Source organism: Saccoglossus kowalevskii, chromosome 8 (assembly GCF_978046115.1).
Source record: "Saccoglossus kowalevskii chromosome 8, keSacKowa6.1, whole genome shotgun sequence".
NCBI classification, from domain to species: Eukaryota; Metazoa; Hemichordata; class Enteropneusta; family Harrimaniidae; genus Saccoglossus; species Saccoglossus kowalevskii.
This window is the reverse complement of record NC_140648.1, coordinates 7,766,381-7,794,379: the sequence shown is the minus strand read 5'-3', so window position 1 is coordinate 7,794,379 and position 27,999 is coordinate 7,766,381. Positions and strand designations below refer to the sequence as shown.

The window sequence follows — 27,999 nt, the reverse complement described above, 5'->3', positions numbered from 1 at the left end:
AGGTTGAGGGGAGGAGTAGCTTGATCACAAAAACACTGCAGCAGGCAATTTGATCAAATAATTTACAGCATTGCTGAGATGTTTGGAAATATTAAAAACACTCTTACAAACAAAACAATTCTCCCAGAAACATTGAGTAGAAAATAAAATTAGGGAATTTGTTTAAGGGTGAAGAGTAGAACGTAATGATGGCAACTGAATGGTTCTACAACATTGTTATCAGACCTATCTTGATTTATAAAGCTAGTTTCAAGCATCAACTACCATTATTCAATTCAGTTTTAGGTGTTGGATGAACTACTGTGTTCAGAGGCTCAGCTGCAGTCCCAGGTGTTGAAGTCGTTGACGACGACACAGATGTTGTCTTTTCTGCACTTGTTTCCACTGTGGACAAAGTTGATAATGTTGCATTATCTGGTTGGTTATGGTGTCGCCGCCTTCCGCGATTTCGTCCCCTTCCATACCCTTTTCCTCTTCCCTTTCCATCAGTGGCCTCTTCTCCTTGAGATGCTTTGCCACTTGCAGACTGCTGCTGGTGTCTCATTTTGTGAGGTTTTTGTCGTGCTGTTAGCGCTGTAGCAACTACATGTGGAAATATTTTACTGATACTGCCAACAGCCTTTGTTCTTCCTTCACTGTAAAACAAGTGATAACAAAACTAAGTCAAAATAAGGAAGGAGATTGTCTGGTCTATGATGACAGTCCTTTTCTAAAAATAGGTTGACAGCTATAATCAGTACAATTGCATTCAGTAATGGAAAGTTAAAAATGTCTTTTTTTACGAAATCTACACTTCAAGACAGTGTCTGGTGACAATACCATTTGCCTTACTATTACATTGTTTAGCGTTCAACAATTCAGTGTGTGCAGCAAGTGAAACATATTATAATTTAACGTTTAACCATAGACCCTCCAGGAGTTTAACCTGAAATTAAATTTAATTGTATGTGTGTTATGCCTGCACATTTTAATTACAAAATGTGTAGTACCGGATTCTGCTGGATGATGATGCCAACATGTTCAAATTACCATAACTATGTTAATGTTATTGAATGCAACGCGGAAGAGATTTGCCGTTGTCGTAGTACGATATTTTGGCTTGGATTTTGCTGGGGAAAACAGCATGGTTTTTTTTCAAATCAAAGAATAGTTGTTTTCAAAAGATAAGCTGAGCATGTGAATAATTTAACATTGTTTACAGTGATAACAACTTATTGTCGAAACGAAACTTACTCATTCACGCTAGTCACAATAAACTTAATCTTGAATACCATTAAAAACTTAAATTACGATTGACTCTATTTTAGGCATCAGGAAAGATTGAAATGTCTGAAAAATGATGCCAACATTTTGCTTACACAAGCGGGGAAGAGATAATTAATGCACAAACATGACCCTAAAACAAATCATCATCCTGCTTTATGTATAATGTAAGCACCGAATTTCAACAAAAACTGATAAAGCATGTCCAATCCACCACATTGCATGTGCATATGTCCCACCTATGAAAATAATGAACCGATTCAGTCCAGAGGGTTCTGAAATATGACTTCGTACAGAGACTGAATTATAAGTCCATGTGTATGTGTCGTGTGTACAGCAAATGGAAAACTTTTTTCAGTATTTCATCAAATGAATATTGATATGCTTGATTAATATTATCATCGTAATACTCTTATCAAAATTCAAAATCAAATTAAAATATTTAAACATGCTCCATATATGAATCAACTAGATAACAACTACCTAGAGATGTCAATGATCTATTTCATTATGAACATGACTGAAGAAATGTAAAATATGAAAATAAAAGTCTCACCGGAATACCATTCTTGTGTCGGCTTTGATGTATTCTGGGTTTTTTATAAATCGAAATCTCACACTGGCTTTATCACCAGTTCTCAGATGATCTTGACTCATGTTAATGATAGTAGCTGTCTGCCGAATACTTCCACAATGTACTGTTCAAAGAGAAAATTAAGAAGACCCATTATAAAAAAAACATTGCATAACTATTACAACCTTGCCAATTGAGACTCTACAATAAACAAGCAATTTGCAATGCACAGTCCACTTTGTGTTTAAGACTGGCATATGGAATTTTTCTGTTTGTTATACAGAGAGTAATAAAAGTATTTGTGTGTGATGTAGAAACAGCAGAGGAAAAACCTCAGGGTATTTTTTTTACTATGGAGATACATGATCGTGTTGTGTATCACAATGTATGATATTCAATAGCATAGCACTAAGTAGTTAATAAGTTTCTATTCATGACCATTGTGACCAATAACAAAAACTCTTTACTTTATTTGTGTTCAATGTCAAAACAATTTTTAAGCAATAGTATACAGACTTTAGAAATCAAAGTGATCAACTTTAACAATAATGGTTAATCCTTACACCAAGTTTGAAAAAAAAAAATGACAACACATGCCAAGATGCCAAAATATCTAATTTTAGGTTTTTTTTACGACTAAATGGGTCGGTTGGATGTCTTTGATTAAATGATAAAATTATTGTATGTGCAAGTGTATGCAATGACATTTGAAGTGAATTACTCCAAGCATGTACGAGGTAATCATGATTTTAGTGTGTGTGTGCTAAGTCTAGCACTCCCTTGAAAAACTATTCAAATGCCAATTTTTTTCCCCATGTGCCACCAGATAGATTAGGGTGGATATTTTTCTTTTTGAGTTGGGTAAAACTGCGAAATGAGTTGGCAATAGCATTTATTACAATGCAATGATGAAGTGAATTGCTGATGTTTAAATAAGATCTGTGGTGATTCACAATTTCTGAAAGGTAAACTGAGGATGGAAGAAGTATTTAGCACTTTTCATGACTGTGAACAAGTCACGCTGAATTGTAGTTTATCCACTCACACCCACACAAGATAGTCATTTTGACACTTAATTATTCAAAATAATAAAACTCAGGTTTCACGACTTGACAGTTTAATTTCAGGAAAGATGGGCAATAAATTGAATGTGAATCCGTATAAACAGAAATCGCCCCAAATTGGGGTGTGAAACTTGGACCAGTACATGTATGTAATTTGTCAAAAATGGCCACCATCTTGAGCCAAATTTACAAATCAGTGACGTACATTTAACCAAAATCAAAGAAAAAACTCCTATGTGCTGAAAGTATTGGAGAAGTATTAAAAATTAATTAGCCTTTCAAACAAGATGCTTGGCACAAATATTTGTCTGCTATTTGAGATGTACAACATGAAAACAATGTGATCCACAAGTTTATAATACAATATATTTGATCTGTGGTTTCCAGTCTAATTTATTCCAGAGCAATTATAATTAATGTATTATAATTACCCTGTGGTACAAGTTTAATTTCAATCTGAATTTTTGAGATATCAGAAATTGGCTATTAATAATTAGATAATCAATATCCATATTTTTCATTATTAAACAAATCACATCTGTGGATTAAATATGAACCAAATTTCAATGAAATGTGATGCTAATGCAAATTTGTATTACCGTACTTAAACTTCAATCTAAAACTATTTTATTGTTCCTAGACACTTATAAAGCTAGTCATTAAAATGCAATAATATTTTTTGGAAAAAAAAAATGGGGTAAATATTATGCAAACTAAGCAATTATTATGCATAGATTTCAACCCCAAACTAATTACTGTAAAATACTTTATTTTAGCTAGAATTAATTTTCTCTGAAAAGACTTTTTGGGTGTTTTGTATGGAATTTATTCATCTTTGACGATTTAAATGTAAAATGTAGAGACTAACTAAAATTGATTTCAAGGGAAAATAAGGTAATTTTTACTTGGTCTTTTTATTGTTCCAGGCCACATATGTACCAAGTTTCATTATAGTGAGATGATTATTTCTTGAAAAAAATCGGTGGAAAGCCAGAAAAGTATAATGCAAATTAGGTGTGGTTAATAAATATTCACACTCAATCTTAATTACTGTGGGTGACTTCAATTTGTGCATATTCACTGCATTAAATATTTCACATAATAGTCCTGTTATAACAGATAAAGCTTTAGGAAATGATCTCAGAATTGTGACTCAACATCACATTGTAAATGTACATGAGGGATCGGTATGAAATGATCTTACCCATGGCTTGGTATCGTGGACTGATTGTAGTAGGGTGATGCAATACAAGTATTTCTCCTTCAAACTCCCAGCATGCTTTGGGTTGTACAGCTGGAGAAACCATCACCATACCCTTTCTGATGTCTTTCCTTTTTATCTGAAAAGTAAATTTGATTGCAATATTTTAGTTTTACAAACATTAGATGATTGATGACAGACTACTATTATTGTCAGTATCTGCAAAAGCCCAAATTGTTTGCTTTAGTAGGAATTCAAGTGGCTTAATACATGCTCTGGTTTACCTGTCCATACATTTTCATATTTTCAATTACTACACACATTTACGTCACTCATCCAATTTTATTATTACATGTATAATGCAAATTAAGCAATTGTTATGCATGGATTGCAACCCAACACTAATTAGGTCTGTGTATTGTTCCAGTACCAAGTTTCATTCTAATGTGATGATTAATTTTAATACAGTTCTTGAGATATTGATGGAAAAGCTGAAAACTGATAAATTATGATGCAACTTTGGAAAGTAATATCCACAGATTTTAATGTAAAACTAATATGGTCTGCAAAATTTCACAGACCACCTATGTGATTAGACTTTAGGAAAAGTCAAAAATTGGTTAATTATGCAAATTAGATAATTAATATGCACATATTTTAAACCAAAACTGTGCACAGTCCTGGAGAATCTATGTACCAAGTTTCATTGAATCACAAAGATTAGTACTTGAAATATCAGTAGCCACTGACATCATTATACAAATTAGGTAATTACCTCGGTAATATGCATGGAATTTTACCCCAAAATAATGCTTTTTATGCTGGAGAACTGTTCCCTAATATGGTAGGCTATCAACAAACCAACAAGTGATGGCTTATAATAATGCAATATTTCCACATCACAATGCATCAAATATTTTGACACAGACCTTTTTTAATGCAAATGAGGCAGTCTGTCCACCGCGTACACTTTTTACAGGCAGTCTTTTTCTATGAATACTCTTAACAGCAATCGGTAAGAATTGTCCAAGTGCATCTGGTCCTAACAACAGGTTATCATTGAGTTTGATCATTCCTTTCAATGTAGTCCCACTCACTACAGTGCCAACACCCTGCAATAAATTATTGAATCAGTGGTTTCAGAGAAGGCAGTTACTGCTTAAATATTAGGTCATGACATAGGCTGCATATACTGTGTGACTGGCAATTCATTAAAAACCACAGACCAAGAATTAGTGGGGAGAAAGCTCTAGAAATTTTAAGATGAGACACTGGGTCCTTATTATCACTTACTGGTACAGAGTATGTATCATCAATCTGAAACTCAGCAGGTTCCTTTATGTTTGCGTCCATTCTTGTCGACAGCAAGTTTAAGAACATCTTGAGTAAGCCTAAGTTCTCACCACTGACATTTGAAATTTGGAAGATTGGGCACACTCTATGGAGAAAGAATATAAACAAGTCTTCAAAACTACTCTGTGTTAAATAACTGAACAGAGAGAAATTACATGTACATTTGAAATTGAGTAGTGGGATGTTGACTTTACCTCAATCACAAATCAGTATCATATAATGAAGTTGCTAAACTAATGATGCAACTTGAAGACGAAAATTCATTCTATATGCTCTATGGACATAGGAAAGAAAGAAACATCCAGTACCAAGTAAGCCCCAATAAACAAGCATATCATCACCTCTCTGAGCTGAAGTTTGTTGCTGTAACAACCACATCATCTGAGTTGTTTACAAGAACTGGAATTTTTCTACATCCTGGTGATTTGAGTATCCTCTGAAGTAACTTGAGTGTTTCTAGTAAGACATTTGGAGGACACATGTCAATTTTAGTGACCACAACAAAGACGGGAACACTGAGTGCTAATGCCAATCCAAGATGTTCCTTAGTCATTCCAACTATACCAGCATTACTGCCAATCTGAAACAAATCAGAGAAAGATTAGAAGGAACTCTTGTGTGCTGAGGTATTGGAGGTACATGAAGCAGAATTTGCGAATATTTAAATTTAGTATTTTAAAAAGAAGACTATCATACTACATTCACTAATATAGCACTGAAATGTTGCTCACAGTATACTAACAAACAAGTGACCTGACAGTCAAAATGATTCCGCTGTTTCAGCAGAGCCTTGCAAGAAGGGCAAGCATAATTACATAAATATAATTATGAGAAAATCTTGGCCTTGTTTACATTCTATTATAAGTGTCTCAACACATATGATGTGCCCAAGTAGTAGATTCATCAACCCTGGATAAATGATATCTCTGTGAATTACTAGTAGTACATATAAAGAAGTCAAAAATGACATTTCACCAAAAATGACAAAAATATTCGCCAAAAATATAGAATTGAAGATATTGCCAAATATCAAAGCAATTCACCTGGTAGTTTTCAAGAAGGCAAAATAGCATTTTTTAACAAAAGTGACAAAAATATTTGCTAAAATGGCGAACTAATGATATCACTATGAAATAAACAAATCTGATAAAGGTCAATGAGTTTGTACTATCAATAACATCACTGCAGACCAAACAGTGTCATAGTAGAAGTCATTTAAAGGGGAACTAAATAGAGCCTATTTTGGTGATTGTAATTATCAAGTTATGTATATTGATTATAAATTTGAAAAAAAAAATGAATATCTTCAGAGTTATGATAATTTAAATATGAGAAACCATAAAACTGCGAAGGACTTCCGTTTGCGCCATCTTGCCATAAAAAATCGCCCTCATGAGGTATAAACAGGTAACAAAGCATGATGACGAAATAGTATCTGATTAAATATAAGCAACTTAGGGAGCCATAGTTGGCTGGACTGGTGAACTGACTTCTAGTTTAGGTTGTTTAGATTTCTACGTTAATGTTATTTACAAGCGTATCAACATACAAACATTATGGATGTGCGATTGATCGAGACAGGCATTTTGTTTTGTTTTTTGTCTAACTGCTGTTTCCATTACTGCACTGTGCGGTGTGTAAATTATTCAAAGTATGGATGCTGGAGTATGTAATCTTGAGTTCGTAGGGTGATGGTGGAAACATTTTCGTCCATGTATTCACGGGGCTGCACCGGCAAATCATGGGACAAGTGTCACAGGAACAGCAAGCAGATTGTTCACAGACTTCCGTGTAATTTGAAATAAAACTTTCATCCGAACAAGGGGCATCGTCGACGATATACTATCATCCGAACAAGGGGCATCATCGACGATATACTCTCATCACTCACACTGGACTGATCTGAATCTTCACAGTATACCTAATCATAAGCCCGGAGGCATGAACACGTAAGGGAAAAGTAAGGGATGAGCTTGTACTCGAGGACCAACTCAGAAAAAATGATTTTGTTTTGGGGTGCAACACTGTAACCATCTTGCAAACAACGAAAAATTATCCAAAAAAATTATTCGTTCACCACGCCGGGCTCCGGAAAATAATACTTATTTTTGAAAAAAAATGAGTCATTGATTTGAACGACAGTTACAATGAAGAAAGAAACATGTTCATAAAAAACACACACATTTTATTACAATACGATTTACATACCGTCTGAATTTACGGTGAAATAATGGGTAGGGTCTGTGGGGAAACTGTGGATGAAGGCATTTATCATTATTTTCGTTTTGATATGTTTTCGTTCGTACGCAAACTCTCGACGCAAAGCAATTTCCCACCATGAGGTTTTTCAGCATGATTTGACCTGGAACAACTTCCTTTGACATAACAGGTCATGTCTTTCATTAACCAAACAAAATGATGTTTCGTAATGATGAAATTTTTCGATTATTGACGATGATTTTTTAACGCAATGCGGAAGTGAATTACCGCAATGTTAAAATGTGATCTGTAGCACTGATTGCAACGAAAAAACAATGATTTTTTTTCCTAAAAACTGGCGATTCGCAATTTCCGAAATATAAATGACAGTTAATAGTAACGGTGGGTAAACTGAGTGTGGAGGAAGAATTTAAACACCTTTCTCGATCGCCAACATGTCCCATCGTTCAAACCCTAGACCTTTCATGATAGACCAGATAGTCTCAAAGTAAACCATGCCCAATAGCCAGGTACACGACTTAACGATCACATTTTTGGCTTTTCGAAAGCCACTACTCAAAAAAAAATAGGGATTACTCCAGAATTGCAATATCGAGGTTCATCCTGAGTAAATGACAGAATAGAAAGGGTGCAAACCACGTTGTGTACGTTCGCCATGCACTCTGAAATTAATGCGAGTTTTCTCATAAAACTAAAAGCATGAACCAAACTACCAAGCCAATCACGATTATTATGAAATGAAACACACCTTTTACACGCATATTTTAAAGAATATCGTCGACGCCCAGTAAAAACACTCTGGGCTTATAATCGTGAATGCTCTCAACTCGATAAATACCAAGTAAAAATATAGGGATGGGCTTCATACTCGGAGGGGGGGGGGGGTACGATCGGGGAAGTATGGTACTTAACGCAAATGGGCTTTCACTCTCAGAATACTGTGGTTCAAACGCATAAGGCTCTAACCCAAGTTTTAAAAAGCACATTGTGCATATAAAAGTTGAGTTTATACTAGTAGTACACAATGCTTCGCAGCATGAACAGCTATGTACAATGGCGTGTACGAATGCGATCAGATACTAAAACGTCATAGCTTTGAAAAGTACCCGGATGTTAAATATGTTCGTTCGTTATTTATTCCCCTCCATGAATGGCCTCCATGGTGTTTAATTGCAAGAACTTCAAATGCCTATCCATGCTACAGTTATAATTAAAACAAAATTATACCACTGCAATATTATTTCGAATACAGTTTAGAATATACACAACTATAAATTAAGGCCGCATTTAGGTTCGCTTTAAACATTTTTTAAGCTAATTTGCATAGTTTTTGGTGGGTCAGCTTTTCAAGAAAAATGTTCATCTATACTGACCCAGTTAAGAACACAACAAAAATCAAGACACAAAGACAGGCACAGCACCATCACTATAGATTAGCAGATCTACGGTCCTCGAGCTAAACATCACTGCCAACTCATCTTGGAATCTTCTTATATTTCAACACTTTCCGATGCAGAGAGTCATTTTGGCAATATTCGCCTGTAGTTAGCATGCTATCTTTAGGATCTGATGAAGGTGGTCCCTTTTGACTCCCTAAGTAACTCTTTTCAAAGCCAACATAGCTAACAATAATGTCTAAATCACAAGACAAGGTAAAAAATGTTTTTTGAAAGACTAGCAATTGATTAAATTCAGTGGATGAATGGAAGATTTAGCATTTGTTTGTTTAGCATTTGATTTAGCATTTAGCTTGATTCACAGTGATGCTGACTCACAGGTTTATTTGAATGAATTTGACAGTAAAAACATTAGAACTACATGAGCGGTTTTGTAATCATGGCATCTCCAGTTTTAGAATTGTTGAACACGCACAATTTCAACTCGGTGGACAGTTCATAATCAGGACGTGGTGAATAATAATTAAATTTAACAGTAATATTTTAGTGATTCAGTATAAAAAAAATTCTATATTTAATCAGAGAAATAAGATGACCAGGGTTTTAGCCAGCCACCAGTCCACTCACCAAACGGACTGGCAACTTTGATTTTGGACTAGCAACGTTTTCCCATTTTTCTGTTTTTTCCTATTGTTCTTTGATAATTTTAAAAAAATATATCCAAAAGTTCAATTGTTTTGGTCTGGTAGTTGCAAATTTCTGGCTAATAGCCTGAAGATGACTCATTAAAACAGGGTATATTTTAGTGCAGCAGTTGACAAGAGAGCTTAGCACTGATTTAGAAATAATCCAAATATTATAAACTTACCATGAGCATACAAAAATCAGGCGCATGCCCTGTCATGCCGAATACCGTGGTTTTCAGATATCTCTCATGTCCGGCCAAATCAATAAATGTGATCACTTTAGCCGACGCTTCACAGATCTTTGTCCAATCAAGACCACCACCTGCAGAAAAACAAGAGGTATAGTATAATATTACAATTCTACATAGACTTGTAGCTCACCTGCCAAATCGGCTTTTCCAAACTGAGAAATCGCATTTTGCACTAGCATGTAAAATTGTAATGTTGTGCAACAGCAATAGTTCACATGCAGTCAGATTTAACAAATTCATTGTTGCGACACTATGCTTCATCTGGCTATCAACTTTACAGGATTTTAGCTTTTTCTAGTCATACATTTGTATGACTAAATATAAATCTCAAAATCAGTCACTGTACAAATTTTGTTTCAACAAGTTGCCTTCATATCCAGGAACTTTACAAGTAAATATTATTGAGATTTGTTTTAATATAAAGGTGGACACTAGCACAGGATTGACCAGTCATTTTTATTGAAAGGCAGGAATTGCACTAAACGCACATTCTGCTGGACCCCCATTTTGAAAAAAAAATATTCTCATTGGAACTTTCTCCTAAAAAATGCAATGCCTGAACACAGTCCCTCTATCACTGTGGCCTGAAGTATCACTTTTGATTTTCAATTAATTCCATCACTGGTAATCAGCTTATATGTATATATATCTTCTGTAAATAACTTACCATGTGAGTCTGTTTTGTTGACAACTTCACCACAGCTGTTAAAGCCAAGGATATCATTTCCAACACTACTTGTCCTGCCAGACTCCATTTCATGTTTATGACGAAATAATTTCTGCCTGGCAAAACCTCTTCCATTATCAAGTTCACCATGGGTCAACACACCCAGTAAGGTGCTTTTACCGGCATCTACGTTACCAACGACAGCAACCCTGGTAACCAAAATATAGTGGTTAAAATGGTACTTGAGTGAGGTATATAATAATTAGGGTTATCTCAAACATAATTAAACTTTGGTTACCATACTCTTGGTATTCTTTGAAAGTGTAACACATTTTGTCACTTGTACAATTTTCCCTTCATCTCATCAGGGGAAAACCCCCAAAATTATGAAATGAACAACCTTGAACCTTGGGAGGATGCAATAACTGAGTAATAGAATAATTTCAGTGAATGAATTATTTCCTAGATTGGAACCAATCTGCAACGATTACCCAAATATGCATTCATAACAACTGATTCCAAATCATAAATACTGATATCTAAATCAATATATCTGAATATGTCATATATGTCTGATGAATTTTCTCTTTTAAACTTGTCCATGAGTATGCAAGTCATAAATGCAAGTATGTATTAACAGTGATCTTGTCACACTGGTCAGCGGCCCAGCCAAAACTCCAAATAAACAGCCACCATGAAAATGTTACCAATTAAGATAATTATCCTATTGTTGTGAAAAAAAGACATGAATGTCCAGTAGCGAGTCTAGGGGGGGGGGGGTTCTTGGTGTCCATAAAAAAACTGTGCCTATCATGATTTCCATGTAATGAAAAACACTTTACACAAATATTTTAATAAACAACAACTTTATTTTTAACATTAACTGAGTGAAATACAATAGGATGCCCTCAACTATTTGTGACTAAAATTAAAGTGTGGTCTAATACCGCGGAAGATGCTTATGATGTATGTATATAAGTATGGTACAGTGTATTTATGTTAAATATTTATATTGTATAAATACTTTTATTTATTTATTTATTTATTCATTTATTCATTCATTCATTCATTCATTCATTATTCTAAATAACAATAGCTTTGATTATGGTTGATTTGTTTGACTAATTTATTCATACAATAAGTTAACAAGCAGTCTATTCACTGATACAAGCATAGCAGTAGTTACTAGTAGACAGTGGATAATATTCAAGAAGTCGAAAATAACACTTTTTACCAAAAATGACAAAAAGCAATTTAGATTCAATCAGAAAGGATCAATCAACTGAGAGCTTTATCGGTCTGGTGGGCTCTTACTGACACGGGTTCAAGCAGCTACCCAATCAAGCAATGAACTTTTCAGTGACATGATCATTCACGCTTAGTGACAATTTCTATTTCTATCTGCATTGACTGAGGAAATGCATGTTTTGTCTACTGTGTGTGGAACGCATCCACATTTATTCCAAAACACTTGACAAAATTTTGTCCAAATGTTCTGAAGAAAACTTGATGTTGTTATGCAACAGTACTAGCACCCTCTACAGGCCAGCAAAATATTAATTTCTGTTTATATGTTGTAACCACAGAAATTACACTGTTTTAACATACTTTTTCTCACCACATGCAGGTACATTGTAGTTTTGTTTATGATGCAAGTAAAAACAGATTGTAGTTCATGTTTTGTTGGAATCGCTGCTGATACAATGTGTTGTGATCTCCAGATGTACTTGGCAAAACGTGGGTGAACTGTAGTTTTGAATGAAAGCTGTAGATTGGGAAAGCGCTCAGTATGCATATGGTGATATTAACCATGACTGAATTTTCATTTAACATTTGTGTCTCATGCTGTGTAGAACCAAGCCCTAGGGATGGTGTATGCTTGTGATTGGTCAACTGTCTACACCCACATGTCTGTGTGTGTCTGTGAAGGGGCATTGAGCATTGACGCTGCAGGTCGGCGTCTTCTACACCGATCTGATGCATATCGCGCTAGGTGTGCAGGGAGTTTGTTATTGCGCTCAAGGACGTTCTATTTTCGAACTAGTTGAAACCGGAAATAACGCAACTACTTTCGAACTTCAAACACAAATTTGAGTATCGTTATTATGTGTTAGTTTCTGTTGTTTCAAAGATTGAATTATGTATGACAATAATATTTCACACTATAAACAATATTTCACTAAAATATGTGATTCAAAGGCAACCCAAATTGTAAAAAGCAATATCAAGTTCCGCGTATAAACACTGTTGTAAAGAGGCGGCGGAGCGGAATTTTAGCCAAAATCGTTTAGTAAGGCGTCATATGACACCGGTTTGTGCTGGGACAGCGCTTCCTGTGACGACACAACAGGCATTGAGGGATCACCATTTCATACAAGATTACATCAGGAGTCCATGCTAACTGTGTCGCCAGTCTACTCCTTAGTGAATCAACGGTGAATTGTTGAAAGAATGAAGAACACCTGATAACATGACATTGCACACACAAACACTCCCAGACATTCTTAGTTTGAGGAGGGGGTTTATTACAATGAATTGTATTGAGAGAATTCATTGTAATCTAACGTACCATTATCTGATCTATTATATTTATCACATGACCTTTTCAGCCAGCATAGTCATTTTGTTATCTTTTTAATGTTGTGTATCTTTGTACATGATAAATGTTTATATAATTTAGTTGATCGTGTCACTTAACATCTGTGTATGAATTGGTCTATGTAATAATATCTTGTACATTATGAATCACCAATGAATGTATTGAAGTTTTGTTATGTGCTTGGTCATGCAGTAACCAGAAACGATGCAGGGTTATGGAGTCTTTAGTATTTCTAGAACGATTAAAAAAAGACGTTGAATAAAAAGTCATTGAAATGCCATGCATACAATTTAAACATTTTCATCGCAGGGCTCCATAGAAAATGTCTCAAATTACCAAGACTGACATTCATAACAAAATACAAAGATTCTTCCTGCCAAAAAAAGTACAAATATAAACCTAGACAAGACAAGCAAATTTACCTGATTTCATAGAAATCTTGATCATCTGGTTTCATTCTGACAAGGTACTCTGCCAACAAACCACCTTGTATGGTACGTTCTCTGAGTAACACCATATCAGCCTCTAACTGGGTTGATATACTCTGTAATGTAGCTACAGAGGCAGCAAGTTCATCTGATGTTAGTCCACTATCAGAACCATCTGAAACCAAAGACATGTATATATATCAAATTCCACAAGATATACTGTGAACCACTTTGATTAGAAGATAGACGATTATAATTCTGCAAATGTATGTTACAGTATTCACTGTAGTCTTAAAAGTGCCTGTCAAATGCATGTATAGGAATCACAATTGTGAATGCAATTTGATCCACATTATTAAAAGTCAATAAAGTTCAGCATTTCCTCATATCACCAATCGACAGTATGTTTTATTAAATCTTCATCAGCACGAAAACCATGACAAAACAATTGATTTGATGTTCTTTTTCTCATCCTATATAAATCAGTTTGGCCAGTTATTCCATGTTTTATATAGTATAGTACCGGTAATTATGATTTATAGCAATTTTTTCTTCAATTTGCCAAAGTCCAAAGTTTGCTATCATTCTTTCTAATTTGTAATCAGCAATCGACATTGGTCTTGAAAAATACCCAAAAATATTCTATCTTTATTTAAAAACCTAATTCGTAACTAGAGTGAGCAGCCTGTAAAATATCCTATCTCTGATCTTTATTTTTAAACCTAAATCGTAACTAGAATGGTTCAAAGCAGCATGTAAAATAAAACAAAGGCAGCATGTTACTTAAGGACCTGTCAATCAACCACATCATGCTAACTACCCCACAGCCGCCATCCCCCACCTAAAAGGTATAGTCCGGCACACAAGTTGTTGGCACTTAAATTGACAACATCATGTAGTTGAAATAAAGAACAAAAACATTTGTCATAACATGCCAGTCTGTGTGCTTTTTTATAAAAAAGAAAGCAAGAAATGTTTTGTTGGTTGATTGAGGGCGCTATCACTGACATCACCCTAACTTGTAGGAAATTCAAGTTTTATGGTTTTGGGTGAAATAAACTTAGCACCTGGTAAGAATGTGTTTTTAAACTATCTCCACACCTTTGGATTTTACTATTTTTACATTTTAAGTTAGGAAATGGATCGTCCAAATTGATCATGCATGGTGATTGTCATCGTGACAAAGTTTAAATGTGATGTACTCCACCTGGACGCATGGAGCCAGGAACAGTCACTGGTGGCGCTGTATACAATCAAAACCTATTTAAACTAGCCAACGCTCACACCGCCGAACAGTGTCAAGGGGACAAACACTTGTTAAATTTGGTGACCATTTTAGTATTATAGAAAGTGTCCTCAAATAACAACAGTAAACAGAGTGCTGGGTCAAGACCGAATACTGTAAAATACTTTATTTTCACTTGGAATTAATTTTTGCTATTTTCGCTGAAGGAATAATTCAGTGAGAATAAAATCTAGCAAATATACTGTTTTTTTTTTTTATATATTTTACATTTAACTTTAACTAAAAAACAGTGAAAATAAATTCCATGCAAAACAGCCAAAAAGGTTCACATTTAGTACCTATATATGTAATATCAAAGCAATTGGACTTGTGTTTTTTAACAAGAAGTTGAAAATATCACTTTTTACAAACAAGCAGCCTCTTGGCTGAGATAGCTCCGCTGTTAGCAATGCACATGGCAATTAAAGAACAGAAGATATCATTAGAAAATGAACAAATCTGAGAGAGGTCCACATGTAGTACCTATATGTATAATATATCAAAGCAATTGGACTTGTAGTTTTCAACAAGAAGTCGAAAATATCACTTTTTACCAAAAATTACAAAAATATTCATCAAAATTAGAGAATTAAAGATATCATCATGAAATGAACAAATCTGAGAAAGGTCCACATTACCTATATATGTAATATCAAAGCAATTGGACTTGCGGTTTTCAACAAGAAGTCGAAAATATCACTTTTTACCAAAAATTACAAAAATATTCACCAAAATTAGAGAATTAAAGATATCATTACAAAATGAACAAATCTGAGAGAGGTCCACATGTAGTACCTATATATGTAATATCAAAGCAATAGCACTTGCGGTTTTCAACAAGAAGTCGAAAATATCACTTTTTACCAAAAATTACAAAAATATTCACCAAAATTAGAGAATTAAAGATATCATTACAAAATGAACAAATCTGAGAGAGGTCCACATGTAGTACCTATATATGTAATATCAAAGCAATAGCACTTGCGGTTTTCAACAAGAAGTCGAAAATATCACTTTTTACCAAAAATTACAAAAATATTCACCAAAATTAGAGAATTAAAGATATCATTACAAAATGAACAAATCTGAGAGAGGTCCACATGTAGTACCTATATATGTAATATCAAAGCAATAGCACTTGCGGTTTTCAACAAGAAGTCGAAAATATCACTTTTTACCAAAAATTACAAAAATATTCACCAAAATTAGAGAATTAAAGATATCATTACAAAATGAACAAATCTGAGAGAGGTCCACATGTAGTACCTATATATGTAATATCAAAGCAATTGGACTTGCGGTTTTTAACAAGAAGTTAAAAATATCAATTTTTACTAAAAATGACAAAAATATTCACCAAAATTAGAGAATTGAAGATATCATCATGAAATGAACAAATCTGAGAGAGGTCTACCCAAGGTACATGAACACCAAGTATCAAAGCATTCAGGCTTGTAGTTTTCAAGAAGAAGACGAAAAAGTAAAACATTGACACGGACGATGGACAATCACTCGTATGATAAGCTCCGCTCGACAAAGTCGACAGCGGAGCTAATAATATTCTCAAGATATGTCTACATCACAACCTCATTAAAGTTATTACCATATTGTGTACACAGTGTACATGCTTCAGGTTGTTCTTATGTATTTAACAACACATGCATACAGTACCATGGTATAGATGGTACAAAGCATTTGTCGATTCGGGATAGGTAATGTTGTTGTCATTGACAAATTTTTGGACAAGTCTACGCATCTACATGTACATGTACACACACTTCCACTTAGTGAGAGGATCCTTAATTTAAATGTTCAATGAATTCTCCCACTACCACAGTCTGGCATCAACACTCATTCTTTCATAACTGCCATCACAACCTTCTATATTGTCTCGTTCCGCAACACCAAGGTACAATCTTTCTTTCTCTTAAAAACAATCAACAGGTATTTAAATAATCCATGATACTTCAGTTAACTTCACCAATTTCTAGTTCTAGTTCCCATAACTCTGGATCTACATCATACAATGTAGTATTTGAATTTTTTGAATAATTATTTGAATTTTCAAGCCTCAAGTAACTTTTCATGCTTGCCATAAATTTAAGTTCATGTAAATGGTGACTCAGTTGATCTTGTTGAATAACATAGACATTGCTGTCTAAGACTTTGTTTTGAAACCAATACAAAATACCAGAGAGTGATCGGCATTTCAATATTGCAAAGTAAAATCATCAAAATCGTTATTGAAGTTGACAGGCATAAATACTTTTCAGGATAACTGCATATATACTGTCATACTATACAAAACCAAACTAACAAACAGACTTGTAAAAAGTTTATTTTAGAAACAGTTTCATTTCACACAAAAACACACAAATAAACATAGGATAATTTGCAGTCTTTGAAATCAATATTTTACAGAATGTTCAGTTTGATTTATACGTCTTGCAAATAATCCATGACCATGAAAAGCAATGTGTTCAATTTACAAAAGTACACAAATATTAGCATTACCGGTACATTAAAATATATGGGAGGTGATTTCTAGAGCCAAAAATAATGAAATTTCTATTTTTGGCTTCAGTAATCAGTGCCCATGCAGACAGACGGTCTTCCAGTGCGTTTGTTGCGTCATGGACAAAAACAATAGTGCAGGATGGCAGCCATGTGTGTAGGTTGCTAATTCTGAATGCCGGACGTTGCCGTCCCACATCATCCAGCGTGGGAAGAACCCCATAACGATGACATGTACAATCAAGTTATCATATGTTGTGTTTTACTACTGTAGCTGTGTCGATACACAATCAGCGGCAACAATGAATTGAGATGATTGACACATAGACAATTGTCGCACTGTTTATTCTTTCACTATTGACTTAAAACACTCGATAACTGCTTGCAGACCCCAGTGGTTAATTGTTTACAATTTGACTCTTGAAACAATAGAGAAAGTGAAATAAATGTAAAGGATTGGGCAACGAATCTTTTGTGGCCTTAGGAATTAGCGAGCTGTTTACATATCCGCTGGATGTACATTGATTTGTGCGTGTCGACAGTCAGTAGGTAGTCATAACACTTGACCAACTGCCCATCTAAAACCCCTTGTGGAGAACACTGTACCATAGGGAAGAATGATACTTGAATATGATGTCAAAGTAAAAAAAAAACTCTTGCAACCAAGGCTATAAATTTCATGTTTTTTCTCAGAGACAGATATCTGCTACATTCTAATACAAACTCCTCCTGTTTAAATAATGAGGCACATTTTTATCAACATTTCCAAAAATATGAGCCAGCTGCACCAAACTGAGATTATACATTGGTTGATAGTATTTTATAGCTGCAAATAAACCTCAACAACAACAATGTTGATGACTACAATGATAGACATTGTAACCACTATAAACCACAACAACAACAATGCTGATGACTACAATGATAGACATTGTAACCACTATAAACCTCAACAACAACAATGCTGATGACTACAATGATAGACATTGTAACCACTATAAACCACAACAACAACAATGCTGATGACTACAATGATAGACATTGTAACCACTATAAACCACAACAACAACAATGCTGATGACTACAATGATAGACATTGTAACCACTATAAACCTCAACAACAACAATGCTGATGACTACAATGATAGACATTGTAACCACTATAAACCTCAACAACAACAATGCTGATGACTACAATGATAGACATTGTAACCACTATAAACCTCAACAACAACAATGCTGATGACTACAATGATAGACATTGTAACCACTATAAACCACAACAACAACAATGCTGATGACTACAATGATAGACATTGTAACCACTATAAACCACAACAACAACAATGCTGATGACTACAATGATAGACATTGTAACCACTATAAACCTCAACAACAACAATGCTGATGACTACAATGATAGACATTGTAACCACTATAAACCACAACAACAACAATACTGATGACTACAATGATAGACATTGTAACCACTATAAACCTCAACAACAACAATGCTGATGACTACAATGATAGACATTGTAACCACTATAAACCACAACAACAACAATACTGATGACTACAATGATAGACATTGTAACCACTATAAACCTCAACAACAACAATGCTGATGACTACAATGATAGACATTGTAACCACTATAATTTTAACCTCAACAACAACAATGCTGATGACTACAATGATAGACATTGTAACCACTATAAACCACAACAACAACAATGCTGATGACTACAATGATAGACATTGTAACCACTATAAACCTCAACAACAACAATGCTGATGACTACAATGATAGACATTGTAACCACTATAAACCACAACAACAACAATGCTGATGACTACAATGATAGACATTGTAACCACTATAAACCACAACAACAACAATGCTGATGTCTACAATGATAGACATTGTAACCACTATAAACCTCAACAACAACAATGCTGATGACTACAATGATAGACATTGTAACCACTATAAACCTCAACAACAACAATGCTGATGACTACAATGATAGACATTGTAACCACTATAAACCACAACAACAATGCTGATGACTACAATGATAGACATTGTAACCACTATAAACCTCAACAACAACAATGCTGATGACTACAATGACAGACATTGTAACCACTATAAACCACAACAACAACAATGCTGATGACTACAATGATAGACATTGTAACCACTATAAACCTCAACAACAACAATGCTGATGACTACAATGATAGACATTGTAACCACTATAAACCTCAACAACAACAATGCTGATGACTACAATGATAGACATTGTAACCACTATAAACCTCAACAACAACAATGCTGATGACTACAATGATAGACATTGTAACCACTATAAACCACAACAACAACAATGCTGATGACTACAATGATAGACATTGTAACCACTATAAACCACAACAACAACAATGTTGATGACTACAATGATAGACATTGTAACCACTATAAACCACAACAACAACAATGTTGATGACTACAATGATAGACATTGTAACCACTATAAACCTCAACAACAACAATGCTGATGACTACAATGATAGACATTGTAACCACTATAAACCACAACAACAATGCTGATGACTACAATGATAGACATTGTAACCACTATAAACCACAACAACAACAATGCTGATGACTACAATGATAGACATTGTAACCACTATAAACCTCAACAACAACAACAATGCTGATGACTACAATGATAGACATTGTAACCACTATAAACCACAACAACAACAATGCTGATGACTACAATGATAGACATTGTAACCACTATAAACCTCAACAACAACAATGCTGATGACTACAATGATAGACATTGTAACCACCACTACACCTCACTACTTCATTATCATTACAGGCAAGGTAATAAATATTTGTTGATGGTCCAATTAAAGGAAGAATTACTTTATTTGCAAAATACAAAGAACTGAATATGTTGAGATGAAGAATGTTGCATCATGGGATACTAACCTCCTTCTCCAATGACGTAGATAGTTTCCCCCTGTCCATCATCTAATCTTTGTTTCAGTTGAGTCAGCAGAAACTCATAGGTCTCTTCTTCTGGACTTACTAAGAGATACTTTAGAAATAGAACATAATAAAAAGGTTAGAGAAAACAAACAGCAAGCATTCACACAACTCTGATATAGTTCACATTATGAAAAATAAAACGATTTATACTGTATTACTACCATGATAGTGAAAATAGGGTTACTGTCCTACTATAAAACTGAAAATTATTTGCACAGTTTTATTTTTGTGTAATTGGAGCTATACTAATGCTTTCTATATTGGAATGCTAACAACTTTTTAGACCAATTCTTTCCACATATCACTAGCTTACAAACCATTATCAGCCTTGATTAAACCATGATCACTTATCAGCGTCATTATTTACTGTGTATAGATTTGGTATAGTGTTCTCTCCAGGATACATGTATAAACAGCTTGGTGGTGCCACCACATTGTTCTGGGAGATAACGAAATTTGTATTACACTACTACGATCAAAATAGTTACTGCCATGCTGGATTTGTTCCTTTTTTTAATTGTCTACAATTCTATGACACTTGTCCAATCTGTTTTTTCAATGACCACTGGAAGTCAGAAAGTTTATTTGGGGGATGTGTATGCTTCTCACATACATGTAATAACTTATCACGACACTGCTAATGTCAGAAATAAAACACTTGGAAAACATGATTATTCCAATGTTGAAAATTAAGCTATTAAATGAAGAAATCATCAACAACCATTATTGATAAAAAGTCACAGATTTGACGTAAGCCCATGAAGAGCTTGATGTCAGGAAGTTTTATTTGCTTTCATCATGACTGGAGAAATTTTGTACGACATGAGCCTTAGTGATTTAAATGTGCCCATGTTTATATTTGTGTAATTATTACAAATGCAGCGCATTATCAAGTTGGTATTATTGAAATATTCACAGACCCAATATCCCGGTTCATTGCCCTAACAATATTAAAAATAACTTGAGTTTGCGTATTTATTATGTAAGCAATACAAATGTTGAAATATTCAGAGCCAGTACAATATTGTAAACTAATTTGCGTACTAGTAATTAGAAAAGCAGTGCACTAAGTAAACGATGTTGAAATAAGTATTCAAAGCCAGTAGAGTTGCGTAATTACAGTATCGTTGGATATATTAATTTTACTAAATTGATGCACGGAGCAAGAAATAAGCAGCCTCTCGGCTGAGATAGCTCCGCTGTTAGCAATGCACATTTCAATTAAAGAACAGAAGATATCATTAGAAAATGAACAATATGTACAGTATCAAAGCAATGGGACTTGCTGTTTTCAACAAGAATTCAAAAATATCAATTTTCACCATAAATGATTGTGGTTTTTAACAAGTCGAAAATATCACTTTTTACCAAAAATGATAAAAATATTCATCAAAATTAGAGAATTTAAGATATCTTGAAATGAACAAATTTGAGAGTGGTCCACATGTAGTACCTATATATGTAATATCAAAGCAATTGGACTTGTGGTTTTTAACATGAAGTCGAAAATATCATTTTTTACCAAAAATGACAAAAATGTTCACCAAAATTAGAGAATTTAAGATATCATTACAAAATGAACAAATCTGAGAGAGATCCACATGTAGTACCTATATATGTAATATCAAAGCAATTGGACTTGCAGTTTTTAACAAGAAGTCAAAAATATCACTTTTTACTAAAAATGACAAAAATATTCACCAAAATAATAGAATTCAAGATATCATCATGAAATGAACAAATCTGAGAGAGGTCTACCCAAGGTACATATACACCAAGTATCAAAACATTCAGGCTTGTAGTTTTCAAGAAGAAGTTGAAAAAGTAAAACATTGACACAGACGACGCCGGGCAATCACTCATATGATAAGCTCCGCTCGACAAAGTCGACAGCGGAGCTAAAAAAAGGTTGCTAAGGTAACGCGCATGGCTTGGGGGTCAAACTTTGGCCAACACACACTTGATGTCAGTATCGCCACGCAGCAAGTTTTGCAAAGTACATGTATGTTGTACCAAGTCCATGATACACCCTGTTTCAATTTTGGCTTGCTCTTCCTCGTTATTGCATGTAAAATGTGACCTGTCACCAATGTATTAAAACACTTTGAATTTATACTTATGCATGAATATATTTGGTCTATGCGAAATATTAATCTAAACATTTTCTGGGAACCATGCATGATGTATATTCACAAAATAATGCGATCATATTCTACATTATGTTGATCTCTGCGTCTCTCTTGATCGCTTTGTGATTTCATTCCAAAGCCCAGGTAAATAAAATTCGGGCAATATTACGAAACTCTTCATTTGATGTCAACATTGTATAAATACCCTGTACATATACTATAATTTTATTACCACTCCAACCAAACTGTTCTTTTCACCTCAGTCCTGGCCAATACATCCTACGAAGGAGTATCCCAAAAGAAAATTTTTTTGTGTCATGTTTTCTCAAACATCATCATGTTGTGACTTGAAAGTGAATTAATTTTAATGTCATATTTGAAATAGCGCGCTGAATGCAAGATGTCAGACTGCAAAATTGGGGTCTGTTAGCGTGTTTGTTAGTTCAGTCAGGCAATGTGTGAACCAAAACATCACCCACTATTTGAAACACCGCCCATTGGGGGGGTGGGGGTGGGGGGTGTCAGCCAAATCCGGTAATGTGGAGAAATATGCAGCAGCTTTACACTGTATATGCACTACAGTATTTGAATTATAGTTAGTAGTACACATTTGTGCTCATGTGGGGAGTTGCATGTATTTTGTTTTCTGACAAATTACAAAAAAAAACATTGGCACTATCACTACACATTGCATACCAGTAATGATGGAATATGATAGCAATGTGTGTATAACCAATATCACTGCTAATGCAAAAACACAACAGTTGACTGTTTACAATAGTGAATACTCCGCTCACTGCGAGATCTCGCAAGATACCCTGAAAACGGTTGTCAGCCACATGACACAGGTCAAGCTGTGCTTTAAAATGGCGTCCTTGCATAATGTTGAGCGTATTTCCATACTTGATTTCCATTTGTTTTATCTTTCTTTTTACGTTTATATGATGGATGATGCCGACAAACACACAGTGCCACGGCTCAAGAGCCTTCTACATAAATTTGGTGTTTCAACATCAAATTCTACACCTTTTGCAGTGGCTGGTATTTGGTTTAGATGTGATGATGTTGGAACATTGCCTCCAATAAAGTGCATGCTGGGCGAAGCACCCATCCCCTTCAAAATGCTTTTAATTTGACTGTCTAATCATAAAACTTGGTCTTTGATCATTCTTAACGAATACTGGTAATCGCTTTTATATGATACAGCATGAATATCGACCACCGTTATTACGTTGTGAATGCATGGACCACGGTAACCATGCATAAACTACACTTATGCGCCCACCCCTCGATTTTCTGAGTCAGTGAGGACACTGGGCGCTAACGTGGTTGAGTACTGAAAGTGTTTTGCGTGATCAAGTGTCTTCCAAAGTCATCAGCACGAGAACAGAAACTGATCCATCAATCATATTTACCAGGTTGTGTTTTTGTTTTCGGGAAACGTCTGTACGGTGTAAAAAAAAAACACCATTTGTGTAATCCTTTAGATGAATTCGAGAATCGCTCTTGCATTCACAGTAGGAACGTTTTTGTACGGTTGATATTGTTGTGTGAACGGAATACAACAGAGTGAACAATGGCACTACCACTGACCATCTCTAGGAGGAAGCTTGACCTGTGTCACGTGATCAAGACCGATTGCTAAGGACGTAAAGCTTGGACACGCGAGATCTCGCGGTGAGCGGAATAAGGCTTATTGTATTTACAATGCAAACACTACGCCTCATGATGCAATGTACTAGCAATACACAACTATTCTTTTCAAAGTTTGTCTTCAATATAACTATCTTGACAAGGCATTGTGCAATCTAGTTTGTGATTGGTTCTGGCAATGTTAGCTGGATCTAGGTCTATCTTGGAGATTATGATGCAATATATTACCAATAGGTTACTGTTAATATTCTCAACAATAAAATGTTAGACATGTGACCTAATATGCATAAAATAATTAGTATTAAATAAAAAAATTAGAAATTTGGTTATCAAAAGAATTAGGGCAAAAATTAGGTTGAGGAGTCTAGTGAGTGAGCCCCCACCTAAACCTCTAGCATATTACTTGTTACTTGTCTTTATACCATGCCATAACCAATATTTTGAGAAACCATGGTTACCACACCAGACTAAAATTGATAATAAAGAATCTTGTTGTCAATAAGACATCAACACAGGCATAAAGGATAACCAAATATGAACAGGGCATGATCTCTCTAAAAAGTTCTATGGAACTGCACCATAGCAATCATAGAACATCATTGTTGTTTACATTAAATTTTTTATTTATTTATTTGTTACAATATGAACGTCTCTTTTGTTCCCCATGCAAATTAGTTGTTAGATTAGAATATACATACATGTATAGTAAGATGTGATGGGCAGGGTGGTTAGGTTTTTTCTTTCGAATAGACTGCAGAAGGTATTATAGCATACAACATACCAGGATACAGACAATAAACACCAGTGTTCTCCCCAGGAATTTAAACCACTGTGGCGGCCTAATTTGCATATAATTTGCATATAATTTACATAATAATAGAAATTGACCAAAGCACATTTACACCCACACAATAAACAACATATATTTTTAAAAACAAAGTGGCAGATATTTATTTGCTTCACACAGTGTTATAAACACTTTTATTTTGGGCACTTTTGTAATATTAATGAGCTCCGTCACAGGGAAAATTTTTTTTTTTTTGAGTCAAAATATTACGTTTCACAATTTAGAAGAGTTTGAATTTAAAAATGAAACATTCTTGAAATGCAAATGCTACAGACTAAAAAGAAACAAATAAATTGTAAAAGGTTAAATGAAACTCATTTGAAACGTTTGAGCCAGGATTATGTTCACCACTTTCATGATCTTATTTACTGCAAAATTCTCCTTCAAAAAATCGACTATGTAGTTATTTGGCGGATTGTTGGTTATTATTCCGACCATCAGCTTCTAACGTTTACATTTACAGTAAATGAACGAACAAATAACACTTCCAAACGATCAAAGTTACGACGTGACATAACTTACTTCGCGATGTTATACATGTACACCGGTTATACCAATAATTCCTCTTACTCGGTCATGATGCCATGCACAAATTAAATACTTCTTTTTTTATATGAAAAAAAACGTAAAATTTGAGCTAGTTTTATCGGGAGAAATTATTTTTGATCACTCGATCACTTCGGTGGAAAACACAGACCCGCCATGATAGTTATGACGCATTAGTTGACCGGCAAGTGTCCTTTGACCCGGTGGGTCAAAAACGCCATTTACCAATCAGAATGTCGCATGGTAATGCCGGTAGAACCCGAAGTTTTCCGAATGATCGTGATCATAAAAATTACATTGCGGAAGTAAAGCGATGTCGTAGCACGATGTTTTGGTATGAATTTCAGATAAAAACTGCATGATGGCTTTCGAAAGAGGTGATTAGAAATTTTTAAAAGGTAAAAAAAGTATTGAAAGAAGTGTTTTTACATAATTCACGATGATAACAGTTCAAATGTATTTTACCCAATAACGCAATAAACACGTTTTTTTTCTTGAGTAGCGTAAACTGATCGTGAACTCCGATTTGCCCATGTTATATCGGGTGGAATTGATTTTGAAAGAATTTTAGCTTTCAAACTAAAGACTGCGTCTATCGTCAGAAAGTATTTACTTACAAACAAAGAGATGCTAATTTTACAAAATTGACTTGTATTGTTCAAAGCCGCTACCACATCACGCGACTGTGTCTATTGTTTACAAATTATTATCCACGACTGGCAGGATGCGTGTCGATCGGTACGTAAGTAGAATAACAATATGACAATAGTCGGAAGCGTTTCCGTGGTGGTCGCTAATTTTGAGTGCCGGTCAGGCCGACCAGCGTGACGAAATCCCCAAATGAAAAAAAGCACTGTGGCGGTCTTGCTAATCACCGTGACGGTGTCAGACCGGTGTGGCGGCAAATCGAAGCACTGTGGCGGTACCGCCACGCTGTTTACATCCTGGGGAGAACACTGAACACACTACATGTTGTAGTTAACACATTACAAGGCTCAGTATTCAGCATTTAGCAGGCTGGTATTGATATAAAGAAGGAGACCATTTTACTATGCTGGTGAATAATTATGATTTCAACAATCTTTAAAACCTAAAACCTTGACAAAATTAACCAAAACCCTTGAAATGTACAGACCCCTAACCTACCCCAACCAAACAACCCAAAAAGGTGTTAAATCCTAAAGTATTATGTATTTACAATGTACCTCCATGGCTTATGACTTAGTGCATTTCTAAGACAGGACTATTACACACCATTAAACTACACCAATGCCATCTCTCATGTTTTTAGTGTAGTTCACTGTTTGTTATTATTGCTAGGGTTATTTCATTGATCATGTGAGCTTTTTAAACTTTAACTCCCTAGTACACACATGTTTGTTGTGAGTAGAGGTGCATGTTTTCCATCATGGTAGGTCTTACTACGAGCATATGTTTGAATTAAAATAATACACAATACGCTGAAATGGTTATGAACACATGTACTACATTTCTTATCTATTTTGTATCTACATCCAAATAATCTACAATGTATTGTATTAAAACGTGAAGTAAACCGTACCTTTAGACCAACGCCGCTGCAGTGACTATCTGGATCGCCATTACATTGTGTAGTGTCATTGTCCGGAGCAAACAGATTGTGCTCACTTTCTGGAGATTTTAAACTCTCCTGACTTGGTGAGTTGGGCAGGAAATTGTTCACAATCGCAGCACACATCTTGAATTCAGAGAACTAGGATACTCTGTGCACAGTTCCTAGCATAGAATATGTGACTGGAGATAAGAAACCACCTCACTTTAAACTCCACAAAAGCAGCAACAATTCACGGTAATCCCATGAACACCACAGACGTGTGAAGCGGTTTATTTGTCCAACTGCTCCAAGTGTGAAATGCCTGGATGTGAAGAGCAAAGGAAATAAAGAATATTTCTTACAGGAGATATTTCAAAACGTGGTAGTTTTCCAGTTGCAAGCTAAGATCTACTTACTTATTATTTGTCCGACTAAGGTTCGGAATTCTCACGTCTGCGTCGATTCTGTTCCTACTGTTGCTAATCGGAATAACATATCTGATTTCGTGAAAACAAGTCTGTCACCCTCAGAATTATACAGTGAACTGACGCAATACATTGAAACATCACCACAACCAAAATAAAGCAGGATATATCATTATTTGCTTGTGCAATATGTGCTAAAACTTCCTACTTGCCCCACAACCGTCGAGGTGTCATCAGCAATACTGGGCATG

At 34.9% G+C, this 27,999-nt stretch overlaps 1 protein-coding gene across 1 annotated transcript; it reads right to left on the bottom strand.

The window, feature by feature from the left end:
* Window positions 1-108: 108 nt before the first annotated feature.
* Window positions 109-27,961, bottom strand: LOC100376730 (GTP-binding protein 1-like). Its single transcript, XM_002736269.4, has 12 exons — window positions 27,740-27,961; window positions 27,312-27,645; window positions 20,516-20,624; window positions 13,698-13,878; window positions 10,677-10,885; window positions 9,941-10,080; window positions 5,797-6,035; window positions 5,396-5,540; window positions 5,032-5,214; window positions 4,106-4,241; window positions 1,820-1,961; window positions 109-635 (listed from the first exon to the last, which is right to left on the bottom strand). The coding sequence occupies exons 2-12, from the start codon at window positions 27,465-27,467 to the stop codon at window positions 257-259; spliced, it is 2,019 nt and encodes a 672-aa protein (XP_002736315.1). The 5' UTR covers window positions 27,468-27,645; window positions 27,740-27,961; the 3' UTR covers window positions 109-256.
* Window positions 27,962-27,999: the final 38 nt, after the last annotated feature.